The sequence below is a fragment of the Amphiprion ocellaris genome, chromosome 8 (assembly GCF_022539595.1).
Source record: "Amphiprion ocellaris isolate individual 3 ecotype Okinawa chromosome 8, ASM2253959v1, whole genome shotgun sequence".
NCBI classification, from domain to species: Eukaryota; Metazoa; Chordata; class Actinopteri; family Pomacentridae; genus Amphiprion; species Amphiprion ocellaris.
In genome coordinates, this window is record NC_072773.1 from 19,406,921 (window position 1) to 19,423,971 (window position 17,051).

Below are 17,051 nucleotides of genomic sequence, written 5' to 3' on the forward strand. Positions count from 1 at the left end.
ATACAATGTACATTTTCTCTGCAACTGTCAGCAAAATTTGTGATGTCTACCATAAAGCCTGCTTTGTTTAGCTTCTGCTTTCATGAGAGGAAAATTAATTTGTTCTCATTTTGACTCTGTTCTAATGCCAGGTTTTCTGCTTTTCAGCACACGCCTCCTCCAACAAAATCCCATTTCCTCCCAGCTGCTAACCAGACAAGAAGCTGATACAGTCTTTTCTAAAGTTTACAGGGTATTGTGGGACATATGCATATCTGTTTTTTATTTTTCTTTTTGCTGTGTTACATAAGAAAATATATACCGCTCTGGTGTCCGTCAGCTCAGGATGAAGCCAAGGCAAAAACACGACTAGCTTAGCTAGCATAATGATTGGAAGCAGGGGGGAAATCTACCCTGGCCCTACTTTTTTAATGCACAGCTAAAGCTCAGTGAACAGTTTGAATCTTGTTTGTTTCAGTCATACTCAAATCAAAGTGGTAAAACGACAGGTTTTTACAGATTCACTGTTTTCCCTTGTCCTTATGCTATGCTAAGCTAACTGTCGCTTAATTTTTCATGCACAGAAATTGAAATGGATCAGTTTTCCCAATGAAACTTCACTGAAAGAGATTCAGTGTATTTCTAAAAATGGTGACCTTTGATCAACATCAGCCTGCTAACACATGAATGAAAAACTATGCTAATAGGCTGATGTTTAGCATGCCCACTATCTTAGACTGGATATAAGCATGCAGATGTGTTTTAATTTTCATTAAAATCACAAAATGTTGGCCGACCCTTCTAAAACTATTACTAAGTAAAGTTACCGCCCAGAGTATACAGTAGGCCTGCCTTGTTATCTCTGACCTATCTAGAGAATAATAATCTTGTTAGCGCATGAAAACTACATCAATAAACCATTGTAGGTTTGGATCACAGTATTTTCCTAATCCAGTGTTCCTCTTTCATCATCTACTTTTAGACATTGCAACTGGACTATATTGGAATAATTTCTGCAAACTACAGCAAAAGGTATAAAGTGATGTAAAATTATCAATTTGCATGCAAGTGTGTAATTGTGGTACAAATATGTGCAACAGTGTAGGTTTCCAACACTGATGGCAGTAAAAAGAGAGCAGTCTGACTAATCCTGGCTTCCACTGACATACTGTAAAGTCAAAAGGACCAGATGGACCTGTGACATGAGCGTTACATGGAAAAGCATCTGGCTGCCTCATTACAGGGCAACTGGGTGCTTAGACAACCATGCAGTCTGATGATTTCAGTGATCCCCACATTGCACTGCTGCCACGTCATGTTTCAGCGAACTTGAGCTGTACTGGACTTAGTGACATTATACTGTCGGTTATGCAGAGAGAAGACTGCAGAGTAATAAGTATAATGGTAAAATTGTGTCTAATGTCTGTCGCAACACAATATGGTGTGACAGAATGTGCAGAGCTCACAAAGATTCCTCCTTTTCTGTCATTTATTATGCAATATGACAACCACACAGGCGTGAGATCATGGGGTCCCATATGTTGCATGGATTCCTTCGTAAATGATTTAAAACATGGAACGCAGCACAGCCCTCTTTTGTACACCCAGGAGATTATTTACAGTAGAGAATAATAATCTTGTGCTGTAAGCAAATTTTCATACTTCACATTTTTAAAACTGGTAAGTTTTCATTTGAACACTGTGACTTTATTATAGAGATAGTAAAGAGACAAAGGACAGACATTACTGCTAATGGTTTGTGCTCTAAACCTCAGAGGATTTTTAAAATGTTTTTTCTGCAAATAAGGACTGATAACTTACAAATGGACTTCTTTATAAAGTGCACGTTGAACTTTTAAGAATTAAATGAAGCATGCAAAGGAATGAAACTGTAGCATTTATATGGATTAATTATACCGGTTGTGTGACGACAACCAATGTCAATGGTATCCATGTAAGATCAAATAACTGGATTAATTTTTCTTGTGCAATACATAAGGAAAATCTGTTGAAAGAACATGTATAAATGTAGGTTTCTAATTTCCTTATTGAATAACATAAATAACAGACATTCATGACCAAATCACGCAGCAGGTTGAATATGTTTATAAAGAGAAGAATAAAGAGGTAACACTGTGTTTACAATGAATGAAGCACCACATATAGAAACTGCATCCGAGTCAGCAAAAGGTGGTTGGGGTGGATGGTGGGTGTACAAAGCATGCGACTAAAGCGACTGGGGTTTATTTTCAGACTCTAAGGCTGTTTAAGGTTAGAAACAGGTCATGGGATTCAACACACTGTGTCTCAAGCTACTGTGGGCTTTTTCTGTGTTAAAGTCTGCCTTTCCTGAACCATAACTAAGTGATGTGTCTAACTGTAACCATCCAAAATTTTCCTAATGCTGTAGTTACTCCGCCAAGGAACGCGGCAGAGTTATGTGACGACTGGTGTTGGTCTGTCTGTCCGTTAGCAACATTACTCAAAAACAAACTAACGGATGTACATGAAATTTTCAGAGGTCAGAAATGACATACAGACCAATTGATTAGATTTTGGCAGTGAATCGACTTATAGTCTGAATCCACAATTTCTGTATCATTGAGCATGGCACTGCGTCACTGTAACTATGACAACAAGTGAACACTATGTCAGCTGCCTGCTGATGATCACATGATTGTGATCTTACAACAAATCGACTGCTGCTGACTTATCAGGATTTATTAGTCCGGAATGATACAAGGAATGAGCAGACTTGGCGGAGTACTGTGCTCTCTGAGTGCTTTTCTAGTTCATACAAGTTACTATTATATGGCAATTACAAAAAATACTTTAGCTTTAGTTTGAAAAAATATGTTGACAATGAAGTTACTGAGAATATCTTCAGTAACAATGGTAAAAACGTATTTGGAACTTGTCAGATACCTAATTTAACAAAGTTTGCTCATTATGTTTGCTTCAAAATGTATTTGTTGGCGCAATTTAGTTGCATATAAATGCATGCATGACTAAAAAAAAAATCACTGCTGCTTTAAAGCTATAGATTTACCCTCAGGTGTGCTTGAAAACAGTGTTATAGCTGAAGGGGAGAGTTCCATTTAATTTAAATTCAGCACATAGAAAATCCACTGACTGCTTGTAAAGCAAGAACATAAAACAAGTACCAACAACATAGGCTGTAATATCTGACTATAAACACCAAGAATTCTGTGTTATTGTTGCCAAACCTTTATAGACAGATGATTTTATGGGCACAGAATAGAACGATCAAGAGAACTTACAAGGTGCTTCACAGGAAAATAAAAGGAAAAAAGTGATAGAGTACAAAGAAAGTCACTTACAGACATAAATGCACTGAAAATATGCCTCTCAACATATTCTGACACATGGACCAGATGGATGGACAAATTTAGTGAGCTGACAGGGAAAACAGTAACTGTCTTACCTTATCTAGTTTTGCCTCAATCTCCACAACTTCTGTCTCCACCTCATCAATATTTGCCCTGTAAAACAAAAGCAGAAGAAGCTATTAATGGATGTGTGGCATTGTGTCCCTGTACAACTCTATTAAATTCCATTAAGGTCATTTATCACACTGGAAAGCCACCACTCTACAATCTGCTTATGATTTCCCACATTCTCAGAAACCAGGAGACTCCATAAATCTGTGAGTGACACATGGAGCTTAGTGAAGCCGAGTCAGATGTGTTCGGGCAGGACCAGGCGAGAGTTGTGGGTGTGCTTTAAGTGATTGAGACGCCGTCCTGGGAGCAGCTCGCCTCTGTCAAAACAAAGTGACAGACGTGGTATCGACACAGTGAGGGGATCTGGCTGTCTGGTCCACCACACAATCCCCAAATCCACCTACTCACTGTCAACACCAGCACCACCAAAACCACACCCAGCCACATCTGGAGCCCCCCACCCTTGGGAGAGGTGTGATTTACACCCAGAGGCTGCATGACGTCACCCCTACAACAAACACCACTCCCCGTCTTCTCCACATACCGAGCTGATGTCGGAGTATGTGGCCAATGCTGGCCGCCTTGATGTGTCAATTTCTGCTCATTCATTATGTGCTTGCTGCAGCACAGTGGGGCCTCGTGGTTTCTTTGGAGTATAAAGATGATCTATGGCCATCCTCCTCCTACAATCACTGCTCTGTCAATCAACCTACCATCCCATTTTCACCACATCGATCCGAGTGATGGAAATGTCGGTCAGCCTAGGTGTTTGCATGCATCTTAACTGATATGCATTGTCACTTTTTACAATTTTTCATTTTTACAATTTTCCCTAATTTGAATGGCCATAACATTACATGATTGTACTGCATTTAAATCAGTTAAAAACATCACAATTATACAGATATTTATCATTACTTTCACCATTGTTACACTGTTGTTTTCAGGCATCCTTGCTGCCAGATTTTCAAACTTTTTGGTGTAGAATGTCTGTAAATTATACAGCTCTCCACCCCATTTAAAGTGCAAACAGATGTATACATTAAATCAAACAAATTATTTTAAAAAATCAACATTGCTACAGCCATCTGCAGATTGTGTCATGCTATGAAGCTGCAAAGTAAATCTTCAGCCCTTAACAACTCTGTCAGGGCATCAGATTTGGCTTACAGACATTATCACCTGTAGCTGATTCTCCCTCTGATGTATATTCTTCTGGGGCAGATATTTCCAAGCTAAAGTTCAACTCTCGACTCAAGCATCTCCCAAGATTAGTACACTTTGTTCAATTACAGTCCCCTAATAGCGCTTTTTTTTTTTAGCAATTAATTAGCAAACATTTATGTATTTTTCTATTTTGTGAGTGTTTATTGATTTAGGCAGCTAGAATCTCCAGTAATGACTAGCCGTATGCTTTTAGGCCCAAGTTACGCTAGAAAACAACCTGACATGTCGCACAACCACATCAGAAATCAGACGTATAGTTGTTCTGAATGGGCACACTCAAAGGCTCACACTCCTAGAGAAGGGACAATAGTGCACATTTTCAGACAATTCCACAAGGAGAACATTCCTAGTTTTGACATGTGTTGTTTCCAGAGACAGCGATATAATGAGCTAGGGAGAGGAGGCAAGAAGAGAGTGGGAATGTCAGATTCTGGATTTGGGAATGCTACAATGGGGGGAGAGCATTTCTAAAGATGTTGGACCATCCAATTTGCACTTCTGGCAGCTCTCCAGCTTCGCTTTTCTCACACACTTGACTCATTTGATACGGAGGTTGTGCTGCACAGCAGCTTCTTGATGAGAGCATCTGTGGCATATATCGGCCAAGGCTGGCAAGATATATAACTTGTCTCATCTCTGCCTCCCTGGCCTCGGGTGGATTAGCCTGCATGGCCGGAATCAGGGGACGGAGGATGGCACGTGTTCTCCACCCCCACAGCTTTTACTCTCACCATCTACTTTCATATGGAACCCGAGCAAGTGGCAGGGGAAATACTCCAGAGAGGAAATATCTGTCAAAAGCTCTAACTCATACAAAATGGAAACAGGCATAACCTAAATAATCGATACCACATTACTCCACATGTGGACATCTGTTATTGTAACCTTAACTGATCTCCTACTGAACAGCCTTGAGCCAACCACACCCAGGGATAATTTCGCACTGAGCAAAGCTGTTTTCATTGCTGATGTCATTTTTCAAACTGCCCTTTTTGTAATAATGCAGGCTCTCGTTGTTTAGGAGGCTAGTTCTGCTCACATCTTTCGGCAGCACTCAGCCAGACTGACCTTAAAATGACAGAATAGTCTTTTTTCTATTGTGTACAAAGGCTTTCAGGAGCTTCGATATTTTCTGCTGCATCTTTGACATGATAAAAGATTTTTGCAGTTGAATTAAACCTTACATTTTGTTTCCTTGGCCAGTGAATCTATATTTAATAGACTGGTGGATGCTGTAACCCATTAATGAAATATAATAAGTTATTGGCAACTATTTTCAAAAGCATACCAGACTGACCAAATAAAACTGTGAAATCTAATCTACACAGTAATTCATCAGTATTATTTATTATTACATTTTTAATAACATAGTACAGCAATGTAGTATAAAACTCACTGGGGACAATGTTCTGCAACTGTTTTTACTTAATTTCCTAATAATATGCACTTTTACTGTAAAATTTCAGTAAAATACTGGCAGCTGTGGTCACCAGTATTTTGCTGTATTTTTAGTGTTTTAATAGTTATTTACTCAAATAGTTCATTCTTGTAGGGAATGTTCCCTGCAGGTTCCCTGAGGGTTCCTGTTTGCCAGAATGTGTCTTTAGAAATTATGATCAAGAATTGAGATTGACCAAATCTGTTTAACAATTAAAAATGCATAATTCACTAAAACACCTAAAACAATTAAGGATAAAGGATGAAGCAAGTTAAATTTTCATGAATCCAGGGCATTTATTCAAAGGCAGCAATGTATGGCAAACTTAAGTCAACTGAATATATTTTAGAAATGAAGGAAAACTAATGAATTAGTGTAAAGTCAGAAATAATATAGTAAGTTTTTATAGTAGAGGTCTGTTAATGCTCATTTTTGTTTTTGCGCCAAAAAGCATTAGCTTTTACATATTTAAGTTAGAATTTGGCAGAATCCTTCCAGTTCGAACAGTTTATAACAGTGTAACTAACATTTAAATATTTTTTTGCAGAATAATTTCTCAGGTGACTATGTGAGCTCGTAGTACAGAGAATTATCACCTCAATCTGCTGCTCCACTCAATTTTTAGACCTTAATGTCTGATTTTGACCCAATTTTGTTTCGTGCCCGCAATTCCAGATGCTAGGAAATGCATTTCTTTACAGATGGAACTTCACCGCAGCTATTACAGAAACGTCCATTTTGAGTTTTTCACATTCAGGTTAGTATGTCCAGGTGTGTCGCCAGTTTTATATGCTGACACTACATACGTTACACAGCTAGCACGTGTTAAACGAACCAAACAATTTTATTTTTAGTTTTACATTTACACAATTTGACTCTCAACTTAGTCTGGCAGCTGAACAGCCAGTCAGCCTGTTGGTTTTTCCAGCTTCTGGGCGTAGTCTCTCCGAAATCCACTGCAAAATTTCAGAATACAGAGAAAAGAGGAGTTTCACAAACACATCGCAGATCCCAGAGGATCTCAGAGGATCCCAGAGCATGGAGTTCTGGCTGACATGTATTTGTAGACAGAGTAATTAGGAAATGAGGCGTCAAGGAAACTTTCAGCTCATTGTTAAGATGTCTAACTTTACTGTTTTCATTCTCTGTCTCAGCAATTAAGGCCTCATTTTCAGCTTTAGAGCTTCCCCATAGAAACGGCTCTAAAACCCTTCAGCAACTATTTGAGACATAGAGATTAGCTGGTAATTACACACAGACAGTTCCCTCAGAAAGCAAAAACTGAGCCCAAAAAAGAGAAATTTGGACTTACAGTCGCCCAGTGGACACAAACACAACCCACATGACTGATAATGTTGCTCTATGAATTGAATATTTATAAATAAGCCTGGAAAAAGAATGTGAATACTATTTTCCAGCACTGCTTGCTATAATGAAAACATTTTCTGAAAGTCCTTTTTCACTTCACAAACAGCGCCAGCTCGGACAAAATGTTTATTTACATTTCAGCAGTCTTTAGCATCATGTGAAAGTAGTTAGGGCAGAAGCAGTGGCTCTTGAATTAAAGAGAAACAGAGGTGTTCTGCGATGTCGGCCCAGTAAACTGCACCTCGGCCGCTCCAGTGGATGCCCCGTCAGCACGCCACCAGCCAGAAACCACCAGAGCTGCAGCTCGCTCAGCACAATCTCCGTGTTTATTATGTTTTTACACCACAGCTTAACTACTCCGCTTCATGCCATCAATGATCCCACCAACCCTGCCCGACAAGTTACAAACACACTGTGCTACTGCTCCTCATCAGCCACTGATGACCACCATGTTGATCTGAGTGACCAAACGCAGACTTACTGCTGTTTAATAGTCTCCTCACGAGGCTTTAATGGTGGTCATCTTTTGTCCCAGTAGCCTCGTTGTCAGTCGTGTTATTGTCTGTTGAACTTCTCCGCTCCTTGTGGTGTGAATAAGGGTCAAATCACAGGCGCATCGGGGACCTCCGCGGCCCACTTAGGAGATGGTTACCGTGGCTACAGGCCCGGGGCACCATGTGCATCCATTATGGAAGCCATGTGCAGTGAGACAGGAGTAGTGCGGGGGTTAGAGCCTGGAGGGAACAGCTGTCCCATGAGCCAGAGCTCGCACATCTGGAAGCGTTAGCTGCACTGTGACCATGTGGGGAGGGATGGATGAAACCCGGAGCCATCCCTGTCCATCACCACAAGACACTCAACAGTCGCATGGTGGCATTTTCAGGCTAAAAGAAACACGGTTAATGTTTCAATCCCTAATATTGGAATTTTATGTGAGTTTTGGCTTTTCCGTCATGCAAATTTGAACTAATTTTAACACCATTCAGTAGATTAATATACTGATCATCATATTTTCATGAGTTTTAACGGAGGATAAAAAGAGTGTAAAACACATAAAATGTGATTTGTTGATGTGAAAATCAACCAGAGTGCTTGAGTTGATGTACTTTACTGTCCACAGCTTTGAGGAGTGTCTTGGCGGCTGTGTGTGATGGCTGACAGAGATGCAGCTGGGCACACACGCCCCACAGGGTTTTGTTTTTGAGGGTGAATCGAGGCGGAGCAGCCTGGTGGTCTGGATGGGGAGAGTGAGCAGGTGGGATACTGATTAGAAAGCCAACACTGAGTCCAGGTAGTGACCCCTAAAAATACAACCAAACCCAAAGTGTCCTCCAGCTGGGGCTCACCGGCTAAACCTCCAGAGGGCGGCTCACTGGGGAGGGCGAATTAGCCAGCGAGTGATGTGGCAGTGACAGCACACAAATAGGAACAGCTGCAGAGGAGGCTCGACATGGATTTCTGTTTGCTCCTCTACACTCTCTTCAGCGTGTTCCATCTCATCCGAATTCAAAAACTACTCCAGAAAAAGGGTGGGGTGGTGGAGGAGGGCCGAGGGGCTGGAGACGGGGCGGCCCCGTCTGTCTGAGGGCCCCATTGTGACAAAGCAGCTTCCTGTCTGGAGAAACAGCAGCATTTTGTTAGAATATTGATTGCTTTAGTGTCCTAATTGAGGCCGGATTGCAGAGCTGAATGGCTGATTGGAGGGGGGAGGGAGAGCTTAGCAGCAAACTCCCTTTAGGCTCCAGTTATTCTTAGCTGCACAGCTCCTAATGCCCCCTCCTCCTCCTCCTCCTGCACACCACTACATGAACTAAACCAGGGTCAAGGAGGTACCCCTGGCTACGCGATGCCAACCATTAAAAATAAATCTCCTAAGTCCATTTTCAGAGCAATAACTAGTCACTCAAAAATATCCTCACACACACAAGCGACCATTCGTTTAAACCCTTCCCCCATGCCTGTCAGACTATGGATTTCTCCAAAAACAAACGTCCCGTGCTTCAGTTTGACGGCATCTCTTCCACTCAGACTGCTTCTGTGCACTTGCAAAATTTCTGCTTTTGGACTTGTGCTCTCAGATCACTATGAAACAACCTAGTGAAATGTTCCAAACCAGCACAGCGCTAGACATCAACCAATGAAATCCTCGATGCCTCCATGCAGACGCACTTGCTTTAATTCATATAGCATCCTTTAATAGGGTTGTTTCATGAAGATCTGAGAACACAAGTTCCACAAAAATGTCTTGTTTTGTCCTCAACAAAGATAAAGATATTTAGTTCACACTCAAAGGCGAGTGAAGAAACCAGAAAATGTTTGCATTTAAGAAGCTGCAATCAAAGAATTTACTCTTTTGTTCTTTGAGTAGAATTACTCAAAGACAATCGCTTAACAAAATAGCTGGTGATTAATTTGACAGTTGACAAGTAATTGATTGATCTCTTTTAGACAAAAAATCATCCAGAGACTGCAATATAAAGCTGCTAAAATCTGCTCCTGGCAGTTATTTCAGTAATTAAAATCAATTGTTTTCAGCAAAAAAAGTAGGATCTGGTTTGTAGAACAATTCAAACCCTACCAATAATCCACCATTATCATTGTAAACTGCTGTGTGATAATAGAAAGCTTGACAGTAACAAAGGTTGTAGGGGTGAGCAAACAATCCACTCCCCAGACTGTCAACAGCCAGTGTTGCAACTGCTGACCTGGACCTCCAAAGAAACCTTTGCACTCACCCAGCTGGCGTCGCATTTACTTCATTATCCTGATAATTTAAGAATTACGCTGCCCCGTAATCTGCAGTAACCTAATCCTAATGCATTTAAGGTGCAGAGGGAGTTCAAATGTCTCCAGTAAAACCCTCCTCAACATGTGTTCAAAGCCTTGACTATTGTTTCATAAGCCCAGGCTTTTATTTCCACTTGAAAGCTTAGATGTGTCCCTCATACTTAAACTGGGCTGCTTTCTGTTCTTAGAGCTTGAGCGCTCCGTAAACACCGCTCACATTTCTGCACCAGACTTCAGCGAGCATTAAACCTCAAACCCTCGTCTTCAGCAACACACATCTGCACTAATGGCCTCACAGAAGTGACATGTCTGCTGCGGCAATAATTACTCATTTATGCTTCGATTACAACACGTTGGCGGGCTGAGCATTAAGCCAACGCCGAATGCAGAGATTTAGCTGCATATACTGGATATGTGGCATCCATCATCACAGGGTTAGCATGTGTGTCTCATGTCAGGTCATATATTCAGGCCCGATCAACTCATCTACAAGTGGAGGTTAGTCTTCACCGCCCGCCCTCTGGTTCTCTGCTGTGCCAAATACTTGTGTGTAGCTAGACAGCTGAGTGGCAACCATTCACCAAACCCTGTTTCTACAGGAACATTCATCCGCCCTCGTAGACGGCGACCCTCCCAGCCCACCCACTCATTCACTGGGTTCAATACAGAGACCACCAAACTGTTTCCTCACAGGGGCCTCGGGTGTCTGATCTCCGTACAGAAACTGTCTGGTGCTGAGTTCAGATGAGGGCAGGACCTCGAGGGAGCAAATAATCAATAAGTCAGGCTGCAGAAATTTCATCACAAATGATCTTGATGACCAAATACTAAGTTAAAGCCATTTATTGAGAATCAATGTCAAGCATTTCTGTTAAGATGAAGACCACCAGAAATTATTCAGATCTAAGAGGTGGGAGCCAGATTTTCATGCTGCAGTTTGTCATTGTCAGCAACCATAGATTAACAGCAGTTACAGAACAGCATTTCTATCATCCTTCAATCAAACAAAATCAGCCGTACATCACTTGCTCGATGACTACACCAGTGTGTTCCCTATGAAAGTCAAAACCTCACTCTCCTGGAGGCTCTCAGTGAAGTGAAATGACAGTGACTGTCCCAACTACCACCTGACTGAACTCATCCTTGTGGAAATGCCACTCTAAAAAACACTGGGTCTATTTCAGCAGCAGTGCATGTGTATCCATGCTCTCATAAATCACTGACAGGGACTCAGGGCAGGACAGCTCCATCTGAATGAACAGTACAAACATTTACATGAGGCTCAGATATTCTACGTCTACTGCTGGGCACAAAACGGAATAACCCAGTAGCGTATAATTTACTTTAATAGGCTAATTGTTGTTGCATGCAATGAGGAGCCTCTGAAATGCAAATTACATTAGAGAGTCTCAAAATAGATATGTGTGCATGCTTCATATTTTTAGCATTTTCTTCACTTGTGCATCTCAGTTTTGAGCAGCAAACCTTTCCCATTTCCACAATGTGATTTGGTATTACAAAGCTATTTTTTTCAGTGCAGATCAGGGTAGATCACTATGGTAACACATACTGCTCTGGATCAGGTTAAGCTAATTTCTACAGCAACCTGACCAGAGCTGAAGCATTTGGTTTGCTATGAGGTGACAAGTAATAAAGTAATAAACAGAGGAAAAGCAAGAACAGATGAGTTACTTTTCTTGGTTTCCTTCATGTTTCTTCTCACTTTTTCAAGTGTAGTAAACCTGAGAGGTTGAAAAAAACTGTGAATATGTTGAAAGTGCTAAACATATTGTTGAATAGATAACATACTCTACTATTATGTCTAAGGTCAGCATCCAGTGGGTTTTATAGATTAAACCTTTATTGATCCCACAGCGGGGAAATTTCGTATAGTTAACATTGTCTGTAATTAGTTTGTTAGAACTGTTAAAATAATGATAGGATATCACCCCTTGACCAGTACTTCGCATATACTTTTAATATTTGGATGTTACTCCTTAAAAACTTCTCAGCCCCAAGTTGGTTCTGGGCGTTTTCTGCTCCTGTCACATTTTACTTATTGTCTGCTCATTTTTCAGTGCATCTCTATGGAGACAGCACAGCTGTGGCTAGGAGCAGAGATAAATAAAAAATATCTTTTGCTCAGTATGAAACAGTGCTATAATGCCATAAATCATAAAAAAGATAGAAATACTTGTCCAGTTCATTCTAAAAGTCACTCAATTTTTGTCACATGATTGTTAGTCACACCTGAGTCAATAATGGCTTCATTGTTGCATACAAAAGTGCTGGAATTTTTATTTTTGACAGAATCTGGTTATTGCAAACAATTTATTTTGGCAATTTTTTAAAATGACAGATGTAAAATAAAGTGATTTTGATGAAATTTCATGATTTTAAGCTTAGATTTGGATAAGTTTCCCAACAGAACAACATCATAAATGAGGGATAAATCCAATTATTATTACTGTTTTGGTGCTGTTTTGGCATTTTTTTAAAGACAACATGTCTTTTTGGATTCAGACAGTGTGCAGGTGTCACAGGTTCTGGTGAGGACATTAAAAACCATGGCTTTCCCATCAGAGCTGCACAGGGATCACCTGACTTAACATGGGCAGCTGTGAACAAGTTTCTGGGTGATGGTGGATCTGGGATCACGGAGGCTCAGTGAAGCCCAAAGCGGCTCTGTGACACGACCCCAGAACCTCTCCAGAACCTCCCTCCTGCACTGCTGTGACTGAATCCACCAGAGCCTAAACTGGGATAAGATGTCAGAAACTTTCAATATCTGCATGTGAAGCTCAGCTGAGTTTACGTTAAGGCCCCTTCATCAGAACATCAGTTCATGCTGCTGCGAGACGTCTGGAGGAGGTGAAATTGGAGGTGAGGAGATAAGGGGGAGCCCGAGTCTGGCTGACGATACATATTCCTCTCTCCTGACTGCTCCAAAATCAACACCCCTGATGTTTTTTTCTAACTGAAGAGGATATCTAGTCTGGCGGCAGGTTGAGCGCTCCACCTCAGATGACCAGTCTGCCTGCTGTGGCTGAACTTTTGCCTGTCTGCTCCTCCACCACCACCTCCTCCTCCTCCTCCTCCTCCACCACCACCTCCTCCTCCTCCTCCTCTTCCTCGGTTGCTGCCACAGCCCTGCCAACTCTTCCTCCAACATGCCAGTGTTTTGGCTGTCTGGTGTTTCTCTGAATGCCACAGACCACAGCACATAAATTCTGAGGGAAAGAGCAGCCTGAGGCTTAAAGCATCTCCTCAGAAAACACATATAAAAACAAGCATATCATGTAAAAAAGCAAAGACTTATCCTCTGAAGCTGAAAAGCAATGACTTTCAGAATGCCAGCACTAATACCAAAAGGACTGATTGATTAATGCCAGTGTTTAATATCTCCCTGTGCCAGAAATTACAATGTTTTTTTTAATCTGAAAATACACTTACATCTGCTCTTGACATTTTAACTGCACAGGAAAACCAAGAATAATTAAAAAGTTCACAGAAAAAGCCTGAATAAACTCTCATGCTGGTTTTACTGGATGATTTTATACAGTTGCGGTTAGAGACGACCATTAATCATATTAGAAGAGGTAGTTAGTGTCCCATATTTAATAAAAAAATATATTGGCAAACAATTAGAAACCAGAGTAAAAGTAACATTTTCATTATTTCTTCAAAGAAGCTGTCGACTAGTCCACAAGAGTAAGCGCTTGTTGGGCGTTGGCGTCTCAAATGACGATATAAAAATAGCACGACTCAACAATGTCTTTTTGACCACAAGTCACATCAGAAAACACTCTGAGAGTTGTGTAAACACAGTGATCCAAAACAATAAAACCCAGCCATCACCAAATACTGAACTAAATGATTGATTAGGCAAAAAAAAAATAGAAAAAGGAATCTTACTCACAACGTAGACACTACCGCTCACAGTATTCACCAAAAAAAAAAAGACATCAATGTCACATAATATCTCAAAAACAAGAAAAAGTAAAATGGAATTTGAATTTTTCAACATTTTATCCATTTTCCACAACCGGAAAAAACAACTTTGTGCAAGTTATTAGTGAATATTTGAAGGCTGAGGCCTCAGCTGAGTCTTTGTGGATGTTCACTACTCAGTAACACAGTTTTGGATTGGACAAGAGAGTCAACATGCTGGCAGTGATTTCGTACACCACAGATAGGTCTGCACAGTTGATGTCAGATAAATAAGTTCCATAATTCTTTTCAAAATGTTCGAAGTAACACACAGAGTCCTCGATAGATTCTAAGAACAGGTTACAGCTTGTTGCAAAGGCTCAACAGTGTCCTGCAGGGTAGTATCTAAAATCCGTCACTATGCCCATCCATTATACTGATATTAACATCAAGTGAGTGTTTTTGCGATTGTCTACAACTGATAAGAACCCAGAGGAAGAGAAAGACATAGAGAGGTTGAGTTTGCCCTCTCTCCATTAAACTCCATGTGAGTTTAACAGCAAAGCATGACAGTCATCCATTTGTCAGAGTGGTTGCTCTCACCACATTAGCTCCACTGTCCATTTCTCCAATTGACAAAGGGAACTTGTTTTTTTTCTGAGTTACTTACACTCTTCCAACGTGCAAGCTCCTCATGACGGCTGTAATATGAAGCAGGTTTGACATATCCAGACTTTCTTTGCTTAACTCGCTCGACAAAACCAAAAACCCCAGTCAGAGATGATGGGTATCATAACAGTAGTTCTCTACTTTCTTCAGGTTTTCTTCACCAGGTTCTGGGTGTGCTTACTCTTCTTCTACACAAAATGGACCAGTTGTGCGCAGTCTTTTTCATTCAAACGGAACAGGTTGTTATAATAGAGAGCTAAGAGGAACTAAAACATTTATTGCGATAAAAAAAATGCTGTTACTGGAAGTTACCCTTAAGAGTAATGCTGGTAGAAAACCATTAATCGTTTGATTAAACCCATTCGTGAGCGCTCAATGCAGTTTCTAACATGCCAGCTGCACATTAGAGCTGTTAAATTTCAAATTTCATTCATTTAAACAGAATGTTGAAGAAGTCCATTTAGGTCTGACACTGTTGCAAAATGAAGGATACGTGGAAATTATTAGTGAATGAATAGTTTCTATGATATGTGCCAGTTTTCTAACCTGTGTTCTAATAGCAGGAGCAAATCAAGACTAAGCTTCAAAACTGAATGCATGTGGGGACCATGGTAACACGACTCATACAGCTTGTACTACTGTAACTGCTCGGCTTCATCCAGTGATATTACTAGCATACAGCTCAACAGGTTTGCAGAAGTAACATATTCCCTGAGCTGAGAATCTACATCACGCAAAGAGAAGCATCAGAAAAGAATTGGTATAAGCGTAGCATTAGTTAGAGCCGATTAAAATCCCAAACTCTGAACAGAACCTCCTCTGGAGCAGGTTAGCTCTGCAGCATCAGTTGGTGATCCAGTGGGTTAAAAGAGAGACACCTTTGTGACATTGAAAACCTTGACTTTAGGCTCAGCATACCTCACTAACTCATAAATCTTGCTCATGTAGTTCGCTCCACAGCTGTCATGCTTACTCTGTTTGTAAGCACATGAGATGCTCTTGTTACAGAATGCCATCACACAACATCCCCATCCTCGCCCAGTTGAAGCACACATCTTTAAATTTGTAATACAGGCTTTCTGTTGTATCGCTAAGCTTATTTTCTCACAGTTTAGAAATCGCTGTGAAAAGCCTAAGAAGAAATTACACAACCTCAGTCCTCCTCGTGATGAGTAAACTGATCTCCATGTGTAAAATGAATGAACAGCACCTTTAAGGAAAGACTGCATGCAACAAGCAAACATCTCAAACTGAGCATCACAGATTTACATTTTTATGCTGTCCCTGCTGTTGCAAATCGTTCTCCTGCATCACCCTCTGTTAGTGTCCTGCTGGACCTTGAACAACATGTGTGCATATTTTCAGATTCTCCCTTGGCGAGAGACATTAGTTCTGGTGCTGTCCGTCGGCCAGCAGTTCACAGGCAGTAAAGCAGCCAGGCAAACAGGCCGGCAGTCCCAGAGCAGAGGATAGCATTCCCACTTAATCTGAGCAGATGAATCCCATCTTCTCAATGTGCACATGAAGAGAGCGACACACAGACATTCTTCAGCAGAAACATTCAAATCAAACAAGATTCCTGCAGCCAAGTTTATTCCTGCAAAACCTCCTGCCAAGGCTGTTCTCTGATATGTCCAAAGAGAAGAACGAAAATCAGATTCAGAACATTAACACAACTCGTTTCAAAATGCAGAGAGAAAACCATAAAAAAATACATTGACATTTTGAGAAATATTCTCTGTAGCTTCCCTGCAAGATTTGGACAAGGACATTGATAATCACTTCCACATATGTCCATTCAATATAAGTCAACATCCAACAGCGGGTTAGCTTAGCTTAGCTTAGCATTAAGACCGGAATAAAGGGAAATAGCTAACATGGTTCTGCCTGGAGTAATTAACCAACCTACCAGTAGCTCTAAAGCACAGTAATAAACACCTCATGTCTCCTGTGCCTAATTTATTTAGATAGCAAAGTGTGCAAACACCATAGCAGTAGCTACAAATACAGGCAGGTCAAAGTTGGCAGGCAGAGATTATTGTAGTGGTTTAGCTAGCAACAGGCCACCATGACACAGTTTCTATGGGCAGTTAAAGCTGTAAGCCAGAGCTCACTAATTAAAATGAAGTGGAATCTACTAGGACAGCATTTCAACCACTAATTGAGTACTGTAACCAAATCACCCCTGT

At 40.8% G+C, this 17,051-nt stretch overlaps 1 protein-coding gene across 1 annotated transcript in view; it reads right to left on the minus strand.

Moving 5' to 3' along the window:
- The window catches only part of acap3a (ArfGAP with coiled-coil, ankyrin repeat and PH domains 3a), an 82,086-nt gene that overhangs the window by 42,205 nt on the left and 22,830 nt on the right, over positions 1 to 17,051 (minus strand). Inside the window, exon 2 of the mRNA XM_023261421.3 lies at positions 3,425 to 3,482. Within this exon, the coding sequence (XP_023117189.2) occupies positions 3,425 to 3,482 (58 nt within the window). The remainder of the gene's footprint in view (positions 1 to 3,424; positions 3,483 to 17,051) is intronic.